The sequence below is a fragment of the Ceratotherium simum genome, chromosome 5 (genome assembly GCF_057802395.1).
Source record: "Ceratotherium simum simum isolate JZ-2026a chromosome 5, ASM5780239v1, whole genome shotgun sequence".
NCBI classification, from domain to species: domain Eukaryota; kingdom Metazoa; phylum Chordata; class Mammalia; order Perissodactyla; family Rhinocerotidae; genus Ceratotherium; species Ceratotherium simum.
The window spans coordinates 37,176,520-37,196,477 of record NC_141904.1 but is presented as its reverse complement, the minus strand read 5'-3'; the positions used below and the strand labels follow the sequence as shown (position 1 = coordinate 37,196,477).

Below are 19,958 nucleotides of genomic sequence, written 5' to 3'. Positions count from 1 at the left end.
AGCTCAGTGGTTATTCTGATCTTTAAAGAAGTGAGAATCTTAATGTTAGACATAATAGAAGATTGGAGTATACTTATCCTTCCTGCTGCTATAAAGTAACCTTACTCAATTCACCTACCCTTTATTGGTGTGGGTGCAAACACTCCACATCTCTTCTGTGCCATGTACTAAGCTAGAGGCTGCAGATACAAAACAAGACACAGCCCCTACCATCAAGTGGTTTACAGAGTGATATAACGTGCTAAGTTACCATGCATGTAGAAATTATTATGGATAATTGTTTTAGCTGTAGAAAGTTTTTTGATTTACAAAGTAATTCCAATCTCAAAAATCCAATATGTTAGGTAGCATTATCATCTCTATTTTATAGGTAAAGGAACTGAGGCCCAGAGATGTAAAGTGATATATTCATGGCTCATGTTCATGGTCCCTGAAAAGCCAGCACAGAAGCAGCCTGTGGATAACATCCACCCAGAAGTAAGTCTTATTCTGAGGGTAGCACTGCAGCCCACTCCTTGGCTGCCCTGAACTGCCTTCCTGCCAAGTCCAAAACCCGTCTTCCCTTGGAGCCAGGGCTTCCGAACTGCTTTCTGAGGGCTCATTCCTACTTTTCATTAGATTAGGTGCAAACACTCTGAGTAAACAAAATAAAAACTCCCTACCATTGGCAGCCTGCTGCTAACTGCTACACCTTGGATGGTTTTCTTTTAGTTAATAATTCAATTGCCAAAAAAAAAAAAGAGGGGCTTGGCAGGGACTTGGCTCCAGCTGCAAATCAACTTCAGACCCCAGAGGAACTTGAAAGAACTACCAGCGCCCACAATGGCTCTTCAGTGCAGCCTGTGTTTACCCAAGACCCAGCCCACAACCTCCCCAGTCCCGAAGGCAGCCTGCATGTAAATGCCACATTGTACAGTAATTTTTCAGTTATGTGGCTTCAGGCAGGCGGCAGATGATTTGTGAGACTGCTTCAGATCCATCAGGTTTGAAATTCTACATTGGCTGGTATATATTGCTTTGGAAGCTCATTTATTCATCCTTCCATTCATCAAAGCTTAATTAAATGCCTACTATGTGCTAGGCACTGTACTAGCTACCAGAGATAGGAAAACATACAAGGACATGGTCACTGCCCTAAAAAAGAAGATGCTAAGAAGAGACCTGTGCGATCCCTTGGCAAGTTCCTTCTTTTACTGAGAACATTACCATGACCCTTGACATGCTCTCTTTTAGGGGGTCCTTTGATGAGTTAACCCAACAGATTGAGGTGTATGATTAATTCATCAAACATAGGTTGAGAACCTACTATGAACCAGGCACTTCTCAAGGCACCAGAAATAAAAACACAGAAAAGACATGGTCTCTGTCCTCAAGGACATTCAGAGTAGTGGGAGAAACAGATCTGCAGAACAATAGTTCCATTAAAGAGCCATAATTACTAAAAGACAACTGTTCAGGGTACAGCGGAAGCACAAAGGAGAGAGTCATCACTGGAGAGATTGGACTAAGTCACAAAGAAGACTTCACAGGAGAGATGATGCTAGTATTGAGTCAAGAAGGATGAGTAGGCATTCAAGCAGGTAGACTGTGGAAAACGGAGTGTCCACAATACCATGGAAGTACCTCACTCATTCATTTATCAGACATTTATTGAGTACCTATTATGTACTAGGCACTGGAATAGGGGCTGTGCTAGACACTGGTGATACAGAGATGGTAAGACCCTGACCCTACTCCCTGGAAACTTATTGTCCAGAGAAAGGGATAGACCCATAAACATATAATCACAATACAATGACCTAAGTTGTACAGTCACAAGGTGCTTGAGAGTTACTTATGGTTTCTTTCTCACACCTAGACATAGAATGTCAACATCAGATTCTGCCTTACGAGAATTTAACCTGAATTTAATGGGAAGAAGTGCTTCCCATTATCTAAGAGGCAACATAGTATGAAGGTAAGAGTAGAGACTTTGGAATCATATACACTTGGGTTCAAATCCCACTTTTGCCATACTAGCTGTGTGACCTTGGGCAATTTGCATAAGCTACACAGAAAAAATCTCCATTTTCTCATCTGCAAACTGACAATAGAGTTATTGTGAGGATTAGAGATAAAATATATATTAAAGTGCCTGGTTATCATAGGTGATCAATAAAAGGTGATTACTTTTTAGTGCAGATGTAACATTGTGAAATAAATTTCTAGTATCAAAATAATATGTTAAGTTTATATAGAACAATTACTATCCATTACTTCAGTGTTAAGAAAACTATGATCAATATTTAGCCTTCTGACTCTATGTGCCCAGGATAAATCTGGACATAAGATATAAATGAGGTCAGCTAGGCTAACTAAATTTAAATATCTTTAGTGATATACCAAAAGATCCTACTTAATGATCCAGGCCATTAGGGTCCTTGGTCAGATTTTAAGCAGAAAACCAACTTTCCCTACAACTGATGAGGAGGTACATGGCACACCTCGAGGGGTCACTTGGGGAGGTCAAGGTAGTGTGCAGGCAGAGAGAGCATTTCTGGGTGTTATTTTTTTCTCCCCTATTTTCTATCTCTCTGTCTTTCTGCTATACTTCCTGGGAGATTTTTTCAACTCTATCTTCAAAACCGCCTCTTGAGCTTTTCATTTCTGATCTTGTGTTTTAATTTCCAAGAAATATATATATATATTTTTTGATATTCTGAATATTCCTTTTTTTTTGTACAATGCCCTGTTCTATATGTTTTAATGTAGATCTTCTCTTAACTCCACAAGGGCAGTAAGATTATTGTGTTCAAGGTTTCTTGTCCCTGCATTGTCTCGAGGTTGTTCTTATTTCCCATTTCTTTATTTAGATCTCTAGCTATCATATTATAGGTTTTTCTCAGATATCTGGTGGTCCTCCATTGTCTACAGTTCAAAATATGAGGTCATCAAGGGATGTGTGCTGTGACAACACCTACACACAAGGAGCCATCTGAGTCATAACACATCTCCATTTTCTATTTAGATGGTTACATAACTTACATGATATTTCCAGGCATCCGTGCCACATAAATCCATAGGTGACAGATTTGTTTACCATAAGCAAACCTAGACAACCCAGTACATCCTTCTAAAAGCATTCCAAGGATAAGACTATCCTGCTAGATTAGTTTGTTAGGAGGTCTGTCATTAACATATTTAAAAAGAGATTTGACTGAATCACCTTCTTTCTTTCCTGGTTGTATCTCTCAAGTAATGAAGAGAATGAATTACAGACCTATTGCTTAGTCAATTACTTCACTGTGTTTACAGTGTGCTGGGACCTCTCATTTAATCACCACAAGAAATCTATGGGGTTGGTATTGTTATCCCCTTTTAACAAACAAGGATGTGAGGCTCAGCACTTAAATTATTTCCCCAAGGTCACGAGATCTGGTAAAATCAGGAGTGTCTCAAATGGCTAACCTCAAGTTCTCCTCCCCATTATTACCCCTTATCTATGTCCTTTAGTGAATCAACCCTCCTTATCGCAAGGACCAGGAACAGTTTCTGTTCTTTCCTGAGCAGTGGGCTTCAGGTCTCCACCAGCCTGAGGAATTATTCAAACAAGACAATCCCATCCTCCCACAGAAACCAGAGGTCATCTCACCTTCTTGTTACTAGAAAGCCTATGTCCCATAGCTCCTCCTTGTTCATTCTGTTCCCAAGTGCAACCCTGGGTGGTTCTGCGTGGCATGCAGTGTCCTCCTCCCCTAGGCTGTGAGTATATGTGACTATTAAACTGCTGTCAATCTCACCTGCCTAGTGTTGGGTGTCGTGTGTTTAGCCATCCTTATAATCCTAGGGAGAAAAAATAAGAAAATTAGAAAACAATTATAGGGAGGGAGGAGGGTGAAAGGGATAATTCGGTACATGTGTGTGGTGATGGGTTGTAATTAGTATTTTGGTGGTGAACATGATGTAGTCCATGCAGAAATAGAAGTACAATGATGTACACCTGAAATTTTTACAATGTTATAAACCAATGTTACTGCAATAAACAAAAAATTAAAAAAAAAAAAAAAGAGAAAACAATTACAGGAGACTCAGTATATGTCTCCTTTGACAGAACAAGCTTCCAAAAGATTTATCTTGATTTCATGTATAGAAGAAAAAAATTGGACCACTATCGGAGTAAACTGATTTTCTATTTAAAGTATCTGATGACACTGTGTGAAACTGGCATCGTTTAACCATTAATGGAATCAACATATGTTACAAGAAAACTTGAAATTAAAAATGAAAGAAATCAATTTATAAGAAGTCATTTGATCGAATTGAAAAATCACGTTTCATAGAATGACATGTAAATGGACCTTCTGCATTGCATCTGTTAAAATATTATCTCAAGCACTGTTCTTAAAATAACTGTCAACTTTTGAAATGGTTGCTGATGCTTCTTCGGCAGATTCATGTATTCTGATTTTCAGGTTGTCAGTGATGTCCCTCAGGTCCATTTTTGGGCAACTTACATGCTCATTATTAACTATCTTGAGAAATAGAAATATGGTACCTAATTTTTCATTCAATATGCACTTCCTTTCTTAAACTCATTGCTACCAAAAGGATTTGTTGCAAAATAATTACCAAACAATTAAATAAATAAATAAATTGTTGTAGATTTACAGCATACAATAAAGGATTCATCCTTTGCAGCAAGAGAATTCAAACTACACACTAAGTGCTAAGACTGAGGACTCCTCAGTCTTTATTTTCTTCACATATTTCACATAAATCTAACCTAAATGTCCCACTGACCTGCTGACTGGTGGCCTCATGCACCTTACAGGCCGCTGAAAAACTGCCTAATAAACTGAGTGGCTGGCAGGGGCTTTGAATACTTTTCCCATCATGACCAGAGACCATAAAGAATGAGCTGTCCCTAGCTACTTGCATCTGAGCACACTCGATTTATATCATTGATCATTCTGCAGACTGTCCTTGAAAGGGAGAAGTTGGTTACATGGCATCATTAAAAGATCAGGGAAAATGAGATGGATCACTGGTTTTCTTTCATGTTTAATCGTGTTTTCAAGTGAGAACTGCTTGTGCATCTCAGACACTACCAGGTGAGATCATGTAGAAGCTAGAATTGCAAAATTGACAACTACCGTTCTTGTTTATGTTACTTCTATGTCAATAATTTTGCTTTAGAAAATGAAAAATCTGGATCAAATATGAAACTGGATGGGATACTGGGACAAAAGGTGTAAACAAGAGGTATAAACCGGGATGTTTGGTCATTCAATGTTTCTTTCCTGTGTGCCAGAGTGAAAGCCATAAGAATCTGGAAACTATTAGTGGCTTATCTGCAGAGTAATCAGGTGTTGATGGCAACTGCACTTGCTCTTCCAGGTGCATTGTCATTCCTAGGATAATCAATACAGGCTTTGGCACTTGTCATTTAGTTGTTAAGCAAGTAGATGGTTTATTTCTAACTCCACCAGCAAAGATAATCTGAAGTAGTTTGTCTTTATCTAGCAAGGATAGGAGCACATTTTCACTGTCTTATCTCAGGGCTGTATCTAGAGCCAAATTGATACCCATGTACTACCCGGATGAATAATAAGATACAGCGGTTTTGGGCCCATTTACTATGTGGAAACCCATAAGGCTTACAGTTTTGAAAATAGTCCATAGCAATAGGGAACTCTGCAACATCCAGGCTGCAGTGCAAACTGCCTTGACACTTTGGCCTCATATCACAAAAGACACAATGCTTTAAGTGTGGGTGGCAGATAGGGATGCCTTATGAAGCTTGGGCAAACCAAATAGTAGAATGGCAATGCAGACTCCTAGAGTTTTGGAGTAAAATCAACTATTCTCCATTCAATAAGCAGTTCCTACCTTGCTATTGGGCCCTGGTGGAGATTGACTTGACCACAGACACCATGTGAGTATGAGACCTTAGCTGGACTCATGAATGGGGCATTTTGAATCATACAGCAGAATTCCACTGTTAAATGGAAGTGCTATGTACAAGGGTAGGCCTGGAAGGAACAAGTAAATTGACGAGCAGGTGGCTCGGATTCCCATAGCACTTGCTTCTACTGCTTTGCTGCCTCTACCTCAACCCACACCTATGGACTCATGGGGAGTTTCACTTAAGAGAAGGGGAAAAACCTTGGGCCTGCTATATGCTTGAGTGTCAATGGCATGGGACTAGCCATCCCCACTCTGGTTTAGCACCAAAAATCGGTAGTGATGCAAAACGACAAACATTGTATGATTCCACTTCTATGAGGTACCTAAAATAGTCAAATTCATAGAGACAGAAAGTAGAACAGTGGTCATCAGGGGTAGGGGAGCTGGAGAAGTGGGATTTATTGTTTAATGGGTACAAAGTTTCAGTTCCGGCTGATGAAAAATTTCTAGCTATGGATAGTGGTGATGGTTGCACAACAATGTGAATGTACTTAATGTCACAAAACTGTACGCTTAAAAATGGTTAAAGTAATAAATTTTATGTTATGTATATTTTACCACAATGAAAAAAAAAAGTAGCAAAAGAAAATCTTTCCAGTGGGTGGAACTTTGGTTTACATGAAAGGAGAGATGGCTTTATTCATGGATCTGCACCAATTTATGGGTAATGCCTAAAATAGTTGGTCAAAGACTTGAGAAGTTGAAGACTGGAAGACTGATAACAAGGATGTCAGTATGGACCTCTTGGAATGAGCAGCCTGTGGGCATATATGTAGCCTATGGCCCCAGGGGCATTCAGTGGAGAGGATGCTCCCAATAATCAGGTAGACACCTGGGAGAATTGGATCCATTCTCTAGTTGTCAGTTGCCTCCTTCTCTAGCCACATCCGTGCGTGTGTAATGGAACCATGCATGTAGAGGCCATGGTGGCAGAGATGGAGGCCATGCAGGAGTGCAATAACACAAACTTCTCTTCTTTTTAGATTTGATCTGATTACCACCACTGTTGAGTGTCCAACGTGCCAACAGCAGAGGACACTATGAGTTCCCATACAGCATCCTTCCCTAGCTGGCGGCTCCTGTTGGCTATGTGGGAAAAGATTGTTTACACTGGATCCCTTTGTGCACAAAGGCCACAGTTATTTGTCCTCATTGGAATAGATCTATACTTTAGATATGATTTTGCCTACCTTGCCTTCCTTACTTCTACTAGCATGACTATCATGGACTCATAGAATGCCTCATCTATTGCCATGGAATCACACATTACATCATCTATAACCAGGAAACTGATTTTGCGGCAAAGGTAGTAGGGCAACGGACTCATGCCTATGAGTTTTACTATATACTCCAGTACCTAGAATGTCTTGATAGAAAGGTGAGGTCACCGGGTACTAGCTGGGGACAACACCCTGAGAGGTTAGGGCACTCATCTAGGATATAGTATATGCCTTAAAACCAGCAGACGATAAATGTGGTCATTTCTTTACAGACAGAATACGCTAAGAACCAATGGGTGGAAGGAGGAGTGGCTTCCCTTCTACTACATATGATAACCCACCTACCAAAGTTTTGCATACCATTGCCATAACCTTTAGGTTGGTGAATTGGGAGGTTTGGGTGGGCAAGGCAGAAATTCTTCCACGAGTAAACACACAGGCATGTGCCAGTAAATTGGAAGCTAAGATTGCTCTCCAACAGACAGAAAAGAAGGTGACTCTACTGGCTGATGATTGATCCTGATTACCAAGGGGAAACTGGGTTGCTATTACATAATGGGGGCATGGATGACTATGTCTAGATCCCAGGGGACTCCCATGTCCAATAGTGAGTGAGAAACCATGGAAAATCCATAAAGATAGGCCCTTAGTAGGAATGAAAGTTTGAATCTCTCTTACCAGTTAAAAAAAAACAACACAAAACCTCATGCAGCCCAAGAAGCTCAGAAAATGGAAGCAGAACATTGCACGGTTATCAAGTAAGGTCTCATGACCAGTTATGGAAGTGGGAACTGTAGCATCTATATTTTATGATAATTGTTTACTTGGCCCCTTTTCTCTTTATGCGAAACAGCACTTAAGTGAAAAATAACCACTGATGGTGGTTAATATTACAGTTTAGCTGCAAGTGAGAATTTGATTGAATTGATGTATTTCCAGATCATACAGTAACTGATAGGACTTTGTGTTCCCCCTGCTTTGTTTTGAATTATTTTCATCTAAATGAAAGAAAAGGATAGACGGACTGTGCTGGTTGTTTTCCAATTGCCTCTCCAGATCCACTTCCCACCCTTCTCTGCCCAACTCTGCACCCTGGGAAGGTGACATATAAGGACTGTGGCCCCTGCGCTCCTTTGCCCTCCAGCTGTCAAATGGCTCAGCCAGTAAAAGGCACCAGGAAAAATTTGAAGGGAAGAAGGAGAGAGAGGCTGGGGTATTTCTTCCCCACTCCCTCCCTACCACACCTGTGGCAGTGATTTTGTTCTACTACCTATGGCTACCACACCTTTCAGGCATCGTCTTTCATGGCCACAGCTCTTGCTGGATTTTGGTAATCCCAAAACAAACCCCAACCTCCCCTTCAGGCCTCAAGGTGGTAACTGACTGCCTACTGTTGATAGTCCCAAGAGCTTTACCATCCTTTATTGGTTCTCTCAACTCTGCCCACATCTCTGTATGTGGTTCTTTTATTACACTCTATGTTAAATCTATTTATTCCTTAGGTCAATGACTGAATATTATTTTTGAAATATTTGTTATTAAGGTATAAATAACATTCAACAAAATGCACAGGTTTTAAGTGTACAGTTTAGTGAGGTTTGACAAATGTATACACTCATATGACCACCATCCTCATCAAGATATAGAGCATTCCCATTATGTCAGAAGTTCTTTTGTGTTCCCACCCCCTCAAAGGCAACCACTGTTTTGATTGTTTTCACGACAGATTAGTTTTGCCCCTTCTTGAACTTCATATAAATGGAACTATATAGTATGAACTCTTTTGAGTGAGGCTTTTTTCACTCAGCATAATATTTTTGAGATTCATCCACATTATTGAGTGTACCAATTTTTCATTCCTTTTATTGTTGAATAGTATTCTATTGTGTGAATATGACACAGTTTGTTTTTCTATTCATTTGTTGATGACTCTTGGGTTGCTTGCAGTTTTTAATTATTGTGAATAAAGCTGCTATGAAATTTGTATACAAATCATTTTGTAGACGTAAGTTTTCATTTCTTTTAGATATACATTTAGGAGTGGGATTTCTGTGTCATAGGGAAGGTGTATTTTAACTTTAGTAGGCACAGCTCCTGAGGGAATCAGTCAGTAGCTCTTGCAGGTGCCTTCTGGCCCCTCCCCTCCATTCTCAGCAATCATCAGGCTTTAAAAGGTCCCCTCCAGCCCAGACGTGCGAAGTCTCACTCTTAGGTTACCAGTTAGCGGTTGGAAGAGAAGCAGCTAAGTAAATTCACTTACACCTACGTGTGAATGATTGTCAGGCCTCACTACATTTAACACTCTAGAATATTTGTATTTTTAAAACAAAGTTTATTTCACAAAGGAATTAATCACTAATAATAGCCTCATAGTTGACCTTTGGGGAGGAATAAGGAGAGGAGATATCTTTTGCGTGCACTTCAAAAATTATGTGATCTGGAAAATGACACCTGTAGTAAATCAGATGTGGGTTCAAATCTCAGTTTTCAACCAGAAAAGAGAGTAAACAGTCTTTCAGTGTCTGTGTTCTAGTTCATTGCCATGGGGTCAATCATGGGTTTCTTTTAGCACCAATCACTTGTTCAATCTTCCTCAAGTATCTGTCTTATTTAAGTGTGATCATTTTTAGGACAGATTGTAGCCTCATTCTGGGTCCAGCACAGGGGCAGGCATGCTATGGGCACTCGGTAGATGACAGATATTTGTTGACCAGTACATGAAGATGGAAGGGATTTGTAAACTGTAGAGTGCCTCCGGTGGCCCAGATATAACAATACTGATCTTTATTACTCTACCTATGAAGAATGCAAATTCTCCTTCCTTCACTGAACGGTGCTGATGCTGGAAGACAGGACAGGGGGTGAGTTGGAAGAAATCAATTCAGAGCAGGGACCGCTAAAGCAGAATTCATTGGGACACATTTTGAAAGTAGATTCCGAAAAAATCCGAATCGCAGGCCCTCTTCAGGTCAAGGAGCCCTGATTTGGGAGGTGTGACAACGGTAACAACCCCACCAGCGCTCGTGGTGTTCTTTGAAAAATGTTATGGTGTTCCTGGAAAATTCGTAACGGAAGCGATGGGAAGATGCCCCTTTTGGAGTGACTGTCAAGCCACGCTTTTAGAGAAGAGTCGTCTCGCTATTCCGTGCGTTTCATTCCTTAGAGTGAGGTTGGCAAGTTAGATTCTTCTTCTTTTCATAAAAATGTTCCTCCTCTACAGGAGGACACCAACTGGAAAGTCAAGAGGCAGAGGGCAGAGTTAGGCATCCGTTTTTTTAACGGTCTTCCTGGAGGGGCTCGGCCTCTTAGCCCGCCTCACCCTTTCGCCGAGGGTCCCCCAGGCAGAGGGGGGTTCCCTGCAGCCGGCTGTCTGTTCTCCCCGCCTCCCTGCGCCCTCACCCTCCGCCCCGGCGGCGCCCCGGGAGCTCGCGGTCCGGCGCAGCCTCTTTTGGCATCGAGGCCTCCAGGTGTCCAGCACCAAGGCGGAGCCGGGCTACAGCCGCCTCCCCGGCGCCACGGACAAGACCCCGGGGAGTTGGGGGCCCCAGCGCTGCGGCTCTGGCGTCCCCAGCTTCCCCGGGCTCTCCGCGCTCCTCCCTCTCGACGCGCCGGGCGCGAAGCCTGCGACGCGCGAGCAGAGCGCAGCGCGCCGAGCCGAGTGGCGCACGCTGGGCAGTGGCCCGGGCCGCCCGGATCGCAGCCAGAGCCCTCCTCGAGCCCGCCGGCCTGTGGACGCCCGGACCATGGCTGCCGAGGAGCCTGGCCTCCGTGCCCGGCTCTGGGCGGCGGCGCTGCTCCTGCTCGGTCTGCCGCGCCCCTCTGTGCGGGCGGATGGTGAGTGTCCGCGGAGTGCCCGGGAGGCGGCGGGGCCCGGGGTGGCGCGTGGGGTCCGGGTCGGGAAAGCGAAGCTCGCGGGGGTGCTCCCTCGGACGATCCCGGAAAACGGCAATCCTGGGAGGGAACGAGGTGAGCGGCCGTCCTGCGCCCCTGCGTCCCTCCGCGGCCCACCGAGTCTCCGTGCGCCCAAACGCCCCCTTGGGCCCCTAAACCATCCCTTCACGCCGGGCGCGCCCTGGAGAAAGCCTGAGCGTTGGTCCTGCAGTCCTGCCGCTAGCATTCCCAAGATCTCCAGGAAAGTTCTTTGAAATGAAATCATGTCTAGGGTGCCCTAGAACCTCCTCTGCAGAGATATAATATTCCACGTCTATTAAATGTGCTCCTGACGGCAAGGCCGGTGATTAGAAGACTCCCTCGGCATTTTGGCTTGGTCCAGGAGGATCTGACAGATGAGTGGGAATCAACTAGGCAAAGGGGAGAGGAGAGTGTCCTGAGTAGAGGGAATAGCACGCGCAAAGGTCCTGTGAGCGGCAGGGAAAATGAGATAAATGTTAGTGTGGCTGGAGCCAAGCCTGCAAGATGAGGATGTCCCACGAATATGAGGCTAGAGAAATAGGTAGGGACCAGATTATTGCAGGTTCTGAGAATCGACACCCCCTCCCCCCTTTTTTGGTTTTTTGAACCCGAATTCAGGTTTCAGTACTTCCCTTAAATTAGCAGAATTGGAGCCTGATATCAATTCAGTTTCAGAAGGCTAATTCAGCTGTATTTTGATTTTAGAACAAAACCCCGTTGACTTTATGCCGGAGGAGCTGAAAGAAAAGAAGCCAGCAGTTCTCGCATCTACGAGGGTTTCTGGCAAATCCAAGTTTGGGCCAGAGTAGATTGATTGGAGAAAAACCCTTGGCTGATTTAGGATGCTTTATGTATTTTAAAATGTCATTGCTATTTAGCAAACCATATTGGGTGAAACTAAAAGACTGGACAAAAGGAAGCGTAGTGGTTAGGGAAAGGGGAAAGCAAGAAAGAAACTTCTAGATATCTTAGAATTTTTGGCGCTCTTTCTCCTAAGTGCCAGCTTGCAGAACTCTTTGCTCCTAATTAGGGATAAATGTCTTATATCTCTATATCCTCAGAGAGAGTGTTAGAGAAGAAAACATTTTTAACTTTGAAGACTCCTTAGTGACCACTCTTAAGTTTTAATTGAGATATAATTCAAGTAAATTACCATTTTAAAATGTGCAGTTCAGTGGTTTTTGGTATATTCATTATGTTGTGCAATGGTCACCACTTTCTAATTCCTGAACGTTTCCATCACCCAAAGAGAAATCTCATACCTATTAGCAGTCAATCCACTGTTAATTCTTTACTGTAGTGTTTTTTGCCTAACATTGAGTCGTGAAAATTAAGCTGATTTTAAAGAATGCAAGTAGAATAAATTGGAACTAGTATTAACTTTTGAACAAGGTATACTATTGTACTAATTTTAATTCCTTTTAAAGAAATATCTCTGCAATCCACGAGGCTTTAGAGTTTCACCCCATTATAACTGCTTAAGTGGAACGCCAGATGAATATGGATCAATATTTTGTGCCTATCTGGCTTGATGTCGGTCGTAGAAAATTGAAGGCAGAAATATCATTGGACAAGGAGAGAGTTACGACAGCACCAGAGCGTGTTTTCTTGTTACGCTTGCCAGAAAGGCCTCCACGTCTCCCTCCTTTCTTTCTGTCTCCCCTCTTCCCCAATGGAGAATTATAGGTATACTTGCTTTCAAGAAACTTCATTTGCTGAGCTCCAACTTTTATAATAGAGCCATTGAAGAATTATAACTTATATTATGAAAGGATTCTTTTCTTTACTAAATATATGCTTAACTACCACCACTTTCCACATTTAGTTATTTGTGTGCTACAGTGATGGAAGGGGGCAGAGAAATGTCCAGCTAAACTGTGATGCGTTACAGACATTTGAAAAGAGAGAAGTGGAGAGAAACTATTTCTAAAAAATAAGTCAATGAGAAAAATTCAAATGAAAAACATTTAGTTTACATTTAACTAATTAGATGTGCATCTCATCCATAAAGGAGACTGCTACTGTAATTTAAAAATACTTTTGAAATTGAAAAATTTTCGCATTAACTGAATGCAAATTGTTTGATTACAGTTTGTTTGATTAAAGTTTGTGTGGGTAACAGGAAAAGAGTCATTAATTCAACAGGTAATTTATTGAGTATCTACTGTATGCTAGGTATTGTCCTTGCTGTTGAAGATAGAATGGTGAGGAGAAACAGGTCCTTGCTATTGGGGAGCTTAAAATCCAATGAAGGAGAGAGTCACTAAGCAAATAATTATATGAATGAAATGTGAAATTGCAATTTTGATAAGTGATAAGATTAAAGGACAGAAGGTATTCTGAGAGTATATACTAGGAAATTTTGACTTGGTATAGGAGAATCTGAAAGATGAGTAAGAATTAGCTAGGCAAAGAGGGAGAAGAAAGACTATCTGGGTAGAGAATAGCATGTGTAAAGAAACTGTGAGTGGCAGGGAAAATGGGACATGTGATAAGAGACAGAATGGCTGGAGCCAAGAGTGCAAGGTGGAAGTGGTTTGAAATGGTGCTAGGGAATCTGGTATGAGTATGACGATGTAGGGCCTCATAGGCCAAGTTTAGTTTTAATCCAAAAAAGGAAAGGAAGCCATTGAATGGTTTCCAGTAGTAGAGTGACTGATCAGATTTGCATTTTGAAAACATCATCCTGATTGTGATGTAGGGAGAATGGATGGGACCAGGGCAAGATTGGATATGGAGAGACCACATAGGATGCTATGTCAGTTGTCCAGTTGAGAGAGGATGGGGGTGGAGAGGTGGATGGGGTGAATGGAAAGGATCTGGACTAAAGAGAAAAATGTGAGTCATCTGGGTAAGGAAGGTCTTGGAAACCATGTGTGTGGATGGAATCCTAGGGAAAGGTTTTATGGTGAGAAGAGATGACCTAGATCTGAGACTGGAGTGAGGGAAACAGATTTAGGATTGAGTCTATGTTTATGAAATATATTAGGCAGGAATTTTCTTTTCTTGCAATAGTCTTGTCAGATGTTGGCATCAGGGTTATGATGGTTCCTAAAATGAATTGGAAAATTGTTCCTTCTTCTGTTGTCTGAAAGGGTTTCTGTAAGGTGAGCTTTTGTTTTTGTTTTTTTTTTAATGTTTGGTAGTGAGGTCATATGTGTTTGGAATTTTTCTTATTGGAAGACTTTAAATGCTGAATTTAATTTCTTTAGTAGTAAAGGAATATTCAGATTTTCTTATTCATTTTGTGTTAGTTTTGCTGTTTGTTTTTTTCAAGAAATTTGTCCATTTCATCTAAATTGTCAAATGTATTTGCATATATAAATAATAATCTCTTATTATTTTTTCAGTGTCCATGGGATCAGTAGTGATATGCCCTTTTGTTCTTGATATTGGTAATTGGTATTTTCTCTCTTTTTGTCTTGATCAGTCTTGCTAGGTGTTTATCAATGTTATCATTCTTTACAAAGAAGCAACTTTTGGCTTTATTTTCTCTTTTGTGCATCTGCTTTCCATTTCAGTGGTTTCTGTTCTACCTTTATTTTTTCTGTCTTTCTACTTCTATAGAAGCTTTAATTTTATGTTCTTTTTTCTATGTTTTTGAGATAGAAACTTAGATCATTGATATTCAACCATGCTTCTTTTGTAATATGAACAGTTGAGGCTATAAATTTCCCTTAAATACTACTTTAGTTTCGCCACAAGTTTCTGTCACTTAAGTAAAAAAATTTTATTTCAGTTGTGGTTTCTTCTTTGAACCTGAAGTATATTTTATAATTTCCATGCACAGGGGGATTTTCCTAATTATTACTTTGTTATTGAGAGGCAGTATGACACAGGGTCAGGATCACTGAAATAGAGCCAGACTGCCTGGTTTTGTATCCCAGCTGTGTGATCTTGGACAAATCATTCATCCTAAACCTTAACTGTAAAATGGGGATAATAAAAACACCTACATCATAGAGTTGTTATAAAGATTAATTTAATGAATATTTGCAAAGCAATTTGAACAACACCTGGTGCATAGTAAACAGTATATAACTGATAAATAAAACAAGTGATTTTTGTTTGTTTGTGTTGTGGTTTAAAAAACATACTTTGTATGATTTGGGTCTTTTGAAATTTTTTTAGATTTGTCTTGTAACTCAGTATTTGATCAGTTTTACAAATGTCTTGTGTGTGCCTAATGTGTGTGTATTCTGTAGTTTGCAGTACTGGGCATTGGTCTTTAACACACCATCAGGTGTGTTAATTTTGTTGCTTAAATCTTCTATATCTTTTCCTTTTCTTTTTCTGTTTTCTCAATTACTGAGGGAGATAGTGGTTAAAATTTTCATAAGCATTATGGATTTTTCTATTTCTCCTTATAGTTTTATTAATATTGCTTTTTTTGTAGCCTAGAGGTCGGTATTTATTTAACAGTGTTTAAAATTCTTTTATATTACTGATGAAATAACTATCATTATAAGAGATCCTGTTCTTCTCTAGCAATGTCTTTTTTTAATAACAGTTTTATTGAAATATAATTCATATACCATACAGTTCACCCATTTAAAGTGTGTGATTCAGTGGTTTTTAGTATACTCACAGAGTTATGAATCACCACGCACAATTTTGGAACACTTTCATTACCCCAAAATAAACTCTGTACCCATTAGCGTTCACTCCCAATTTCTCCCCAACCCCTCAAGCCCTAGGCAAATACTACTTTCTGTCTTTATGAATCTGCCTATTCTGGACATTTCATGTAAATGGAATCATACAATGCGTGGGCTTTTGTGACTGGCTTCTTTCACTTAGCATAATGTTTTCAAGGTTCAATCATCTGTAGCATGTCTCAGTACTTCATTTCGTTTTATTGCTGAATAATATTCCATCGTATGGATATATCATACTTTGTTGACCCATTTATCAGTTGGTGGTCATTTGGTTGATTCTACTTTTTGGCTATTATAAATAATGCTGCTATGAATATTTATATCCAAGTTTTTATATAAACATGTGTTTTCAAGTCTGTTGTGTATTCACCTAGGAGTGTGATTGCTGTATCGTATGGTAACTCTATGTTTAACCATTTGAGAAACTGCCAGATGATTTTCCAAAGCAGCTGCACCATTTTACATTTCCACCAGCAGTGTTTAAGGGTTCCCTTTTCTTCACATCCTCACTATCACTTATTACCTATCTTTTTGATTATAGCCATCCTAGTGGGGGTTATGAAGAAGTATCTCATTGTGATGTTGATTTGCATTTCTCTGATGGCTAATGATGTTGAGCATCTTTTCATGTGCTTATTGGCCATTTGTATCTTCTTTGAAGAAATGTCTATTCAGATCCTTTGCCCATTTTTTAACCATTTTAACCATTTTTAAGTATAGAATTCTGTACCATTAAGTACAGTCACATTGTTGTGCAACCATCACCACCATCCGTCTCCAGATCTTTTCCATCTTCCCAGATGAAATTCTGTACCCATTAAACAATAACTTTCCATTCCCCCCGCCCTCCAGCCCCTGGAAACCACCATTCTGTTTTCCGTCTCTGTGAATTTGACTACTCTAGGAACCTCATATAAGTGGAATCATACATTATTTGTCCTTTTGTGACTGACTTATTTCACTTAACATGTCTTCAAGTTTATCCATGTTGTAGCATGTATCAAAATTTCCTTCCTTTTTAAGGCTAATTAATATTCCATTATATGTATATACCATATTTGGTTAATCATTCATCTGTTAATGGACACTTCAGTTGCTTCCTCCTTATGGCTGTTGTGAATAATGCTGCTATGAACATGTGCAAATATCATTCAAGTCTCTTCTTTTACTTCTTTGGATATATACCCAGAAGGGGAATTGCTGGATCATATGGTAATTCTATGTTTAATTTTTTGAGGAATCACCATATGTTTTCCACAGCAGCTACACTATTTTACAGTGGCGTTAGCAATACACAAGGGTTCCAGTTTCTCTACATCTTTGCCAAAACTTGTTATTCTCTGTCTTTTTTTTTTTAAATAATAACCATCCTAATGGGTATGAAATGGTATTTAATTGTGATTTTGATTTGTATTTCCCTAATGATTAGTGATATTGAGCATCTACTCATGTCCTATCGGCCATTTGTATATCTTCTTCGGAGAAATGTCTATTCAAGTCCTTTGCCCATTTTTTGATCAGATCGTTTGGGTTTTTTGGTTGTTGTTGAGTTGTAGGAGTTCTTTATCTATTCTGTATACAAGTTTCTTATTAGATATAATTTTCAAAAATTTTCTCCCATCCTGTGGGTTGTCTTTTCGCGTTATTGATTTTGTCCTTTGAAACAGAAAGTTTTCAGTTTCGATGAAGTCCAATTTATCTATTTTCTCTTTGGCTGCTTGTACTTTTGGTATTATATCTAAGAAACCATTGCATAATCCAAGGTCAAAAAGATTTCTTCCTATATTTCCTTCTAAGGGTTATAGTTTTAGCTCTTACATTTAGGTCTTTGATTCACTTTGAGTTTATTTTTGTATATAATGTGAGGCAGGAGTCCAACTTCCTTCTTTTACGTGTGGCTATCCAGTTGTCCCAGCACTGTTTATTGAAGACTCTTCTTTCCCCCATTGAATAGTCTTGACACCCTTGTCGAAGATCAATTGACTGTCAATGTGAGGTTTATTTCTGGACTCTCAATTCCATTTATCTATGTATCTGTCCTTATGCCAGTACCACATTGTCTTGATTACTGTAGCTTTGTAGTAAGTTTTGAAATAGGGAAGTGTGAGACCTGCAACTGGTTTTAGCTATTCTGGGGCCCTTGAATTTCCATTTAAGTTTTAAGATCCACAAAAGCAGCTGGGATTTTGATGGAAATTGTACTGACTCTGTACATCTATTTGGGGAGTATTGCTATCTTACCAATATTATGTCTTCTGATCCATGAACATGGAATGTCTTTCTATTTATTTAGGTCTTCTTTAATTTCTTTCAATAATGTTTTATAGTTTTCAGAGTATACATTTTACATTTCTTTTTTTTTTTTTGTGAGGAAGATCGGCCCTGAGCTAACGTCCATGCCAGTCCTCCTCTTTTTGCTGAGGAAGACTGGCCCTGAGCTAACATCCGTGCCTATCTTCCTCTACTTTATGTGGGACGCCGCCACAGCATGGCCTGACAAGCGGTGCATCAGTGTGCACCCAGGATCTGAACCCGGGCCTCCAGCAGCAGAACACAGGCACTTAACCGCTATGCCACGGGGCCGTCCCCACATTTTACATTTCTTTTGTTAAATTTATTTTAAGTATTTTATTGTTTTGGTGCTATTATAATGGAATTGTTGTACTTTCATGTTTAGATAGTCCGTTTCTAGTATAGATAAATGGATTTTATTTTTGTATATTGATCTTGTATACTGCCACCTTACTGAACTAATTCTAGTAGTTCTTAGTGATTCCTTAGGATTTTCTATATGCAAGATCATGTCATTTGCAAATAGAGATAGTTTTACTTTTTCTTTCCAATCTGGATGCCTTTTATTTCATTTTATTGCCTGATTGCCCTGGCTAGAACTGCCAGTATAATGTTAAATAGAAGTGTCAAGAGCAGACATTCTTATCGATGAGGGTCTTAGTGGAAAGCATTCAGTATTTCACCATTAAGTATTATGTTAGCTATGGGATTTTTGTAGATGACCTCATCAGGTTGAAGAAATTTCTCTCCATTCCCTGTTTGTTGAATGTTTTTATCATGAAAGTGTGTTGAATTTTGTCAAGTGCTTTTTCTGCATCTGTTGAGATGTTCATGTAGTTTTTGTTCTTTACTCTATTGATGTGGTATATTGCATTAATTGATTTTTGGATATTAAACCAACCTTATATTCCTATGATATAAGGAACATATTCCCACTTGGTCATGGTATATAATTCTATTTTTACGCTGCTGGATTTGGTTTGCTAGTATTTGTTGAGGATTTTTGTGTCTGTATTCAGATATTAGTACAAAAAGATATTGGCCTGTAGTTTTCTCATGATGTCTTTTGTCTGATTTTGGTATCAGGGCAATGGTGGCCTCGTAGAATGAGTTGGGAAGTGTTGTTCCCTCCTGTTCTGTTTTTTAGATGAATTTGTAAAGAACTGGTATTAATTCTTATTTAGATGTTTGGTAGAATTCACCAGTGAAGCCATCTGAACTTGTGCTTCTCTTTGTGGGTAGTTTTAAAATTACTAATTCAGGGCCGGCCCCATGGCCTAGCGGTTAAGTGCACGCGCTCTGCTACTGGAGGCCCGGGTTTGGATCCGGGGCGCGCACCGACGCACTGCTTCTCCAGCCATGCTGAGGCCACGTCCCACGTACAGCAACTAGAAGGATGTGCAGCTATGACACACAACTATCTACTGGGGCTTTGGGGGAAAATAAATAAAAATAAAATAAAATAAAATAAAATTACTAATTCAATCTCTTTACTTGTTAAAGATCTATTCAGATTTTCTATTTCTTCTTGAGTCAATGTCTTTCTAGGAATTTTTCCATTTCATCTAAGTTATCTAATTTGTTGGCAAACAGTTGTTTATAATACTGCTTTATAATCTTTTTTATTTCTGTAAGGTTGGAGTAATATCTACTCTATCATTCCTGATTTTAGTAATTTGAGCCTTCTCAAATTTTGTTGCTCTTTCCAATAACCAACTTTTGGTTTTATTGATTTTTCTTTATTGTTTTTCCTTGTCTATTTCATTAATTTCTGCTCTAATCCTTATTATTTCCTTCTTTCTGCTTGCTTTGGGTTAAATTTGCACTTCTTTTCCAGTATTTTAAGGTAGAAGTTTAGGTTTTTTATTTGAGATACTTTTTCTTATTTTAATATAAGTATTTACAGCTATGAATTTCCCTCTAAGCGGTG

General features: G+C 39.7%; 1 protein-coding gene across 1 annotated transcript in view; it reads left to right on the top strand.

Moving 5' to 3' along the window:
- Positions 1–423: 423 nt before the first annotated feature.
- Positions 424–19,958, top strand: part of SUSD5 (sushi domain containing 5) — a 74,247-nt gene continuing 54,712 nt past the window's right edge. The window contains 5 exon segments of the mRNA XM_004419956.3: positions 424–477; positions 10,460–10,501; positions 10,503–10,687; positions 10,689–10,746; positions 10,748–11,000. Coding sequence (XP_004420013.3) covers positions 424–477; positions 10,460–10,501; positions 10,503–10,687; positions 10,689–10,746; positions 10,748–11,000 — 592 coding nt within the window.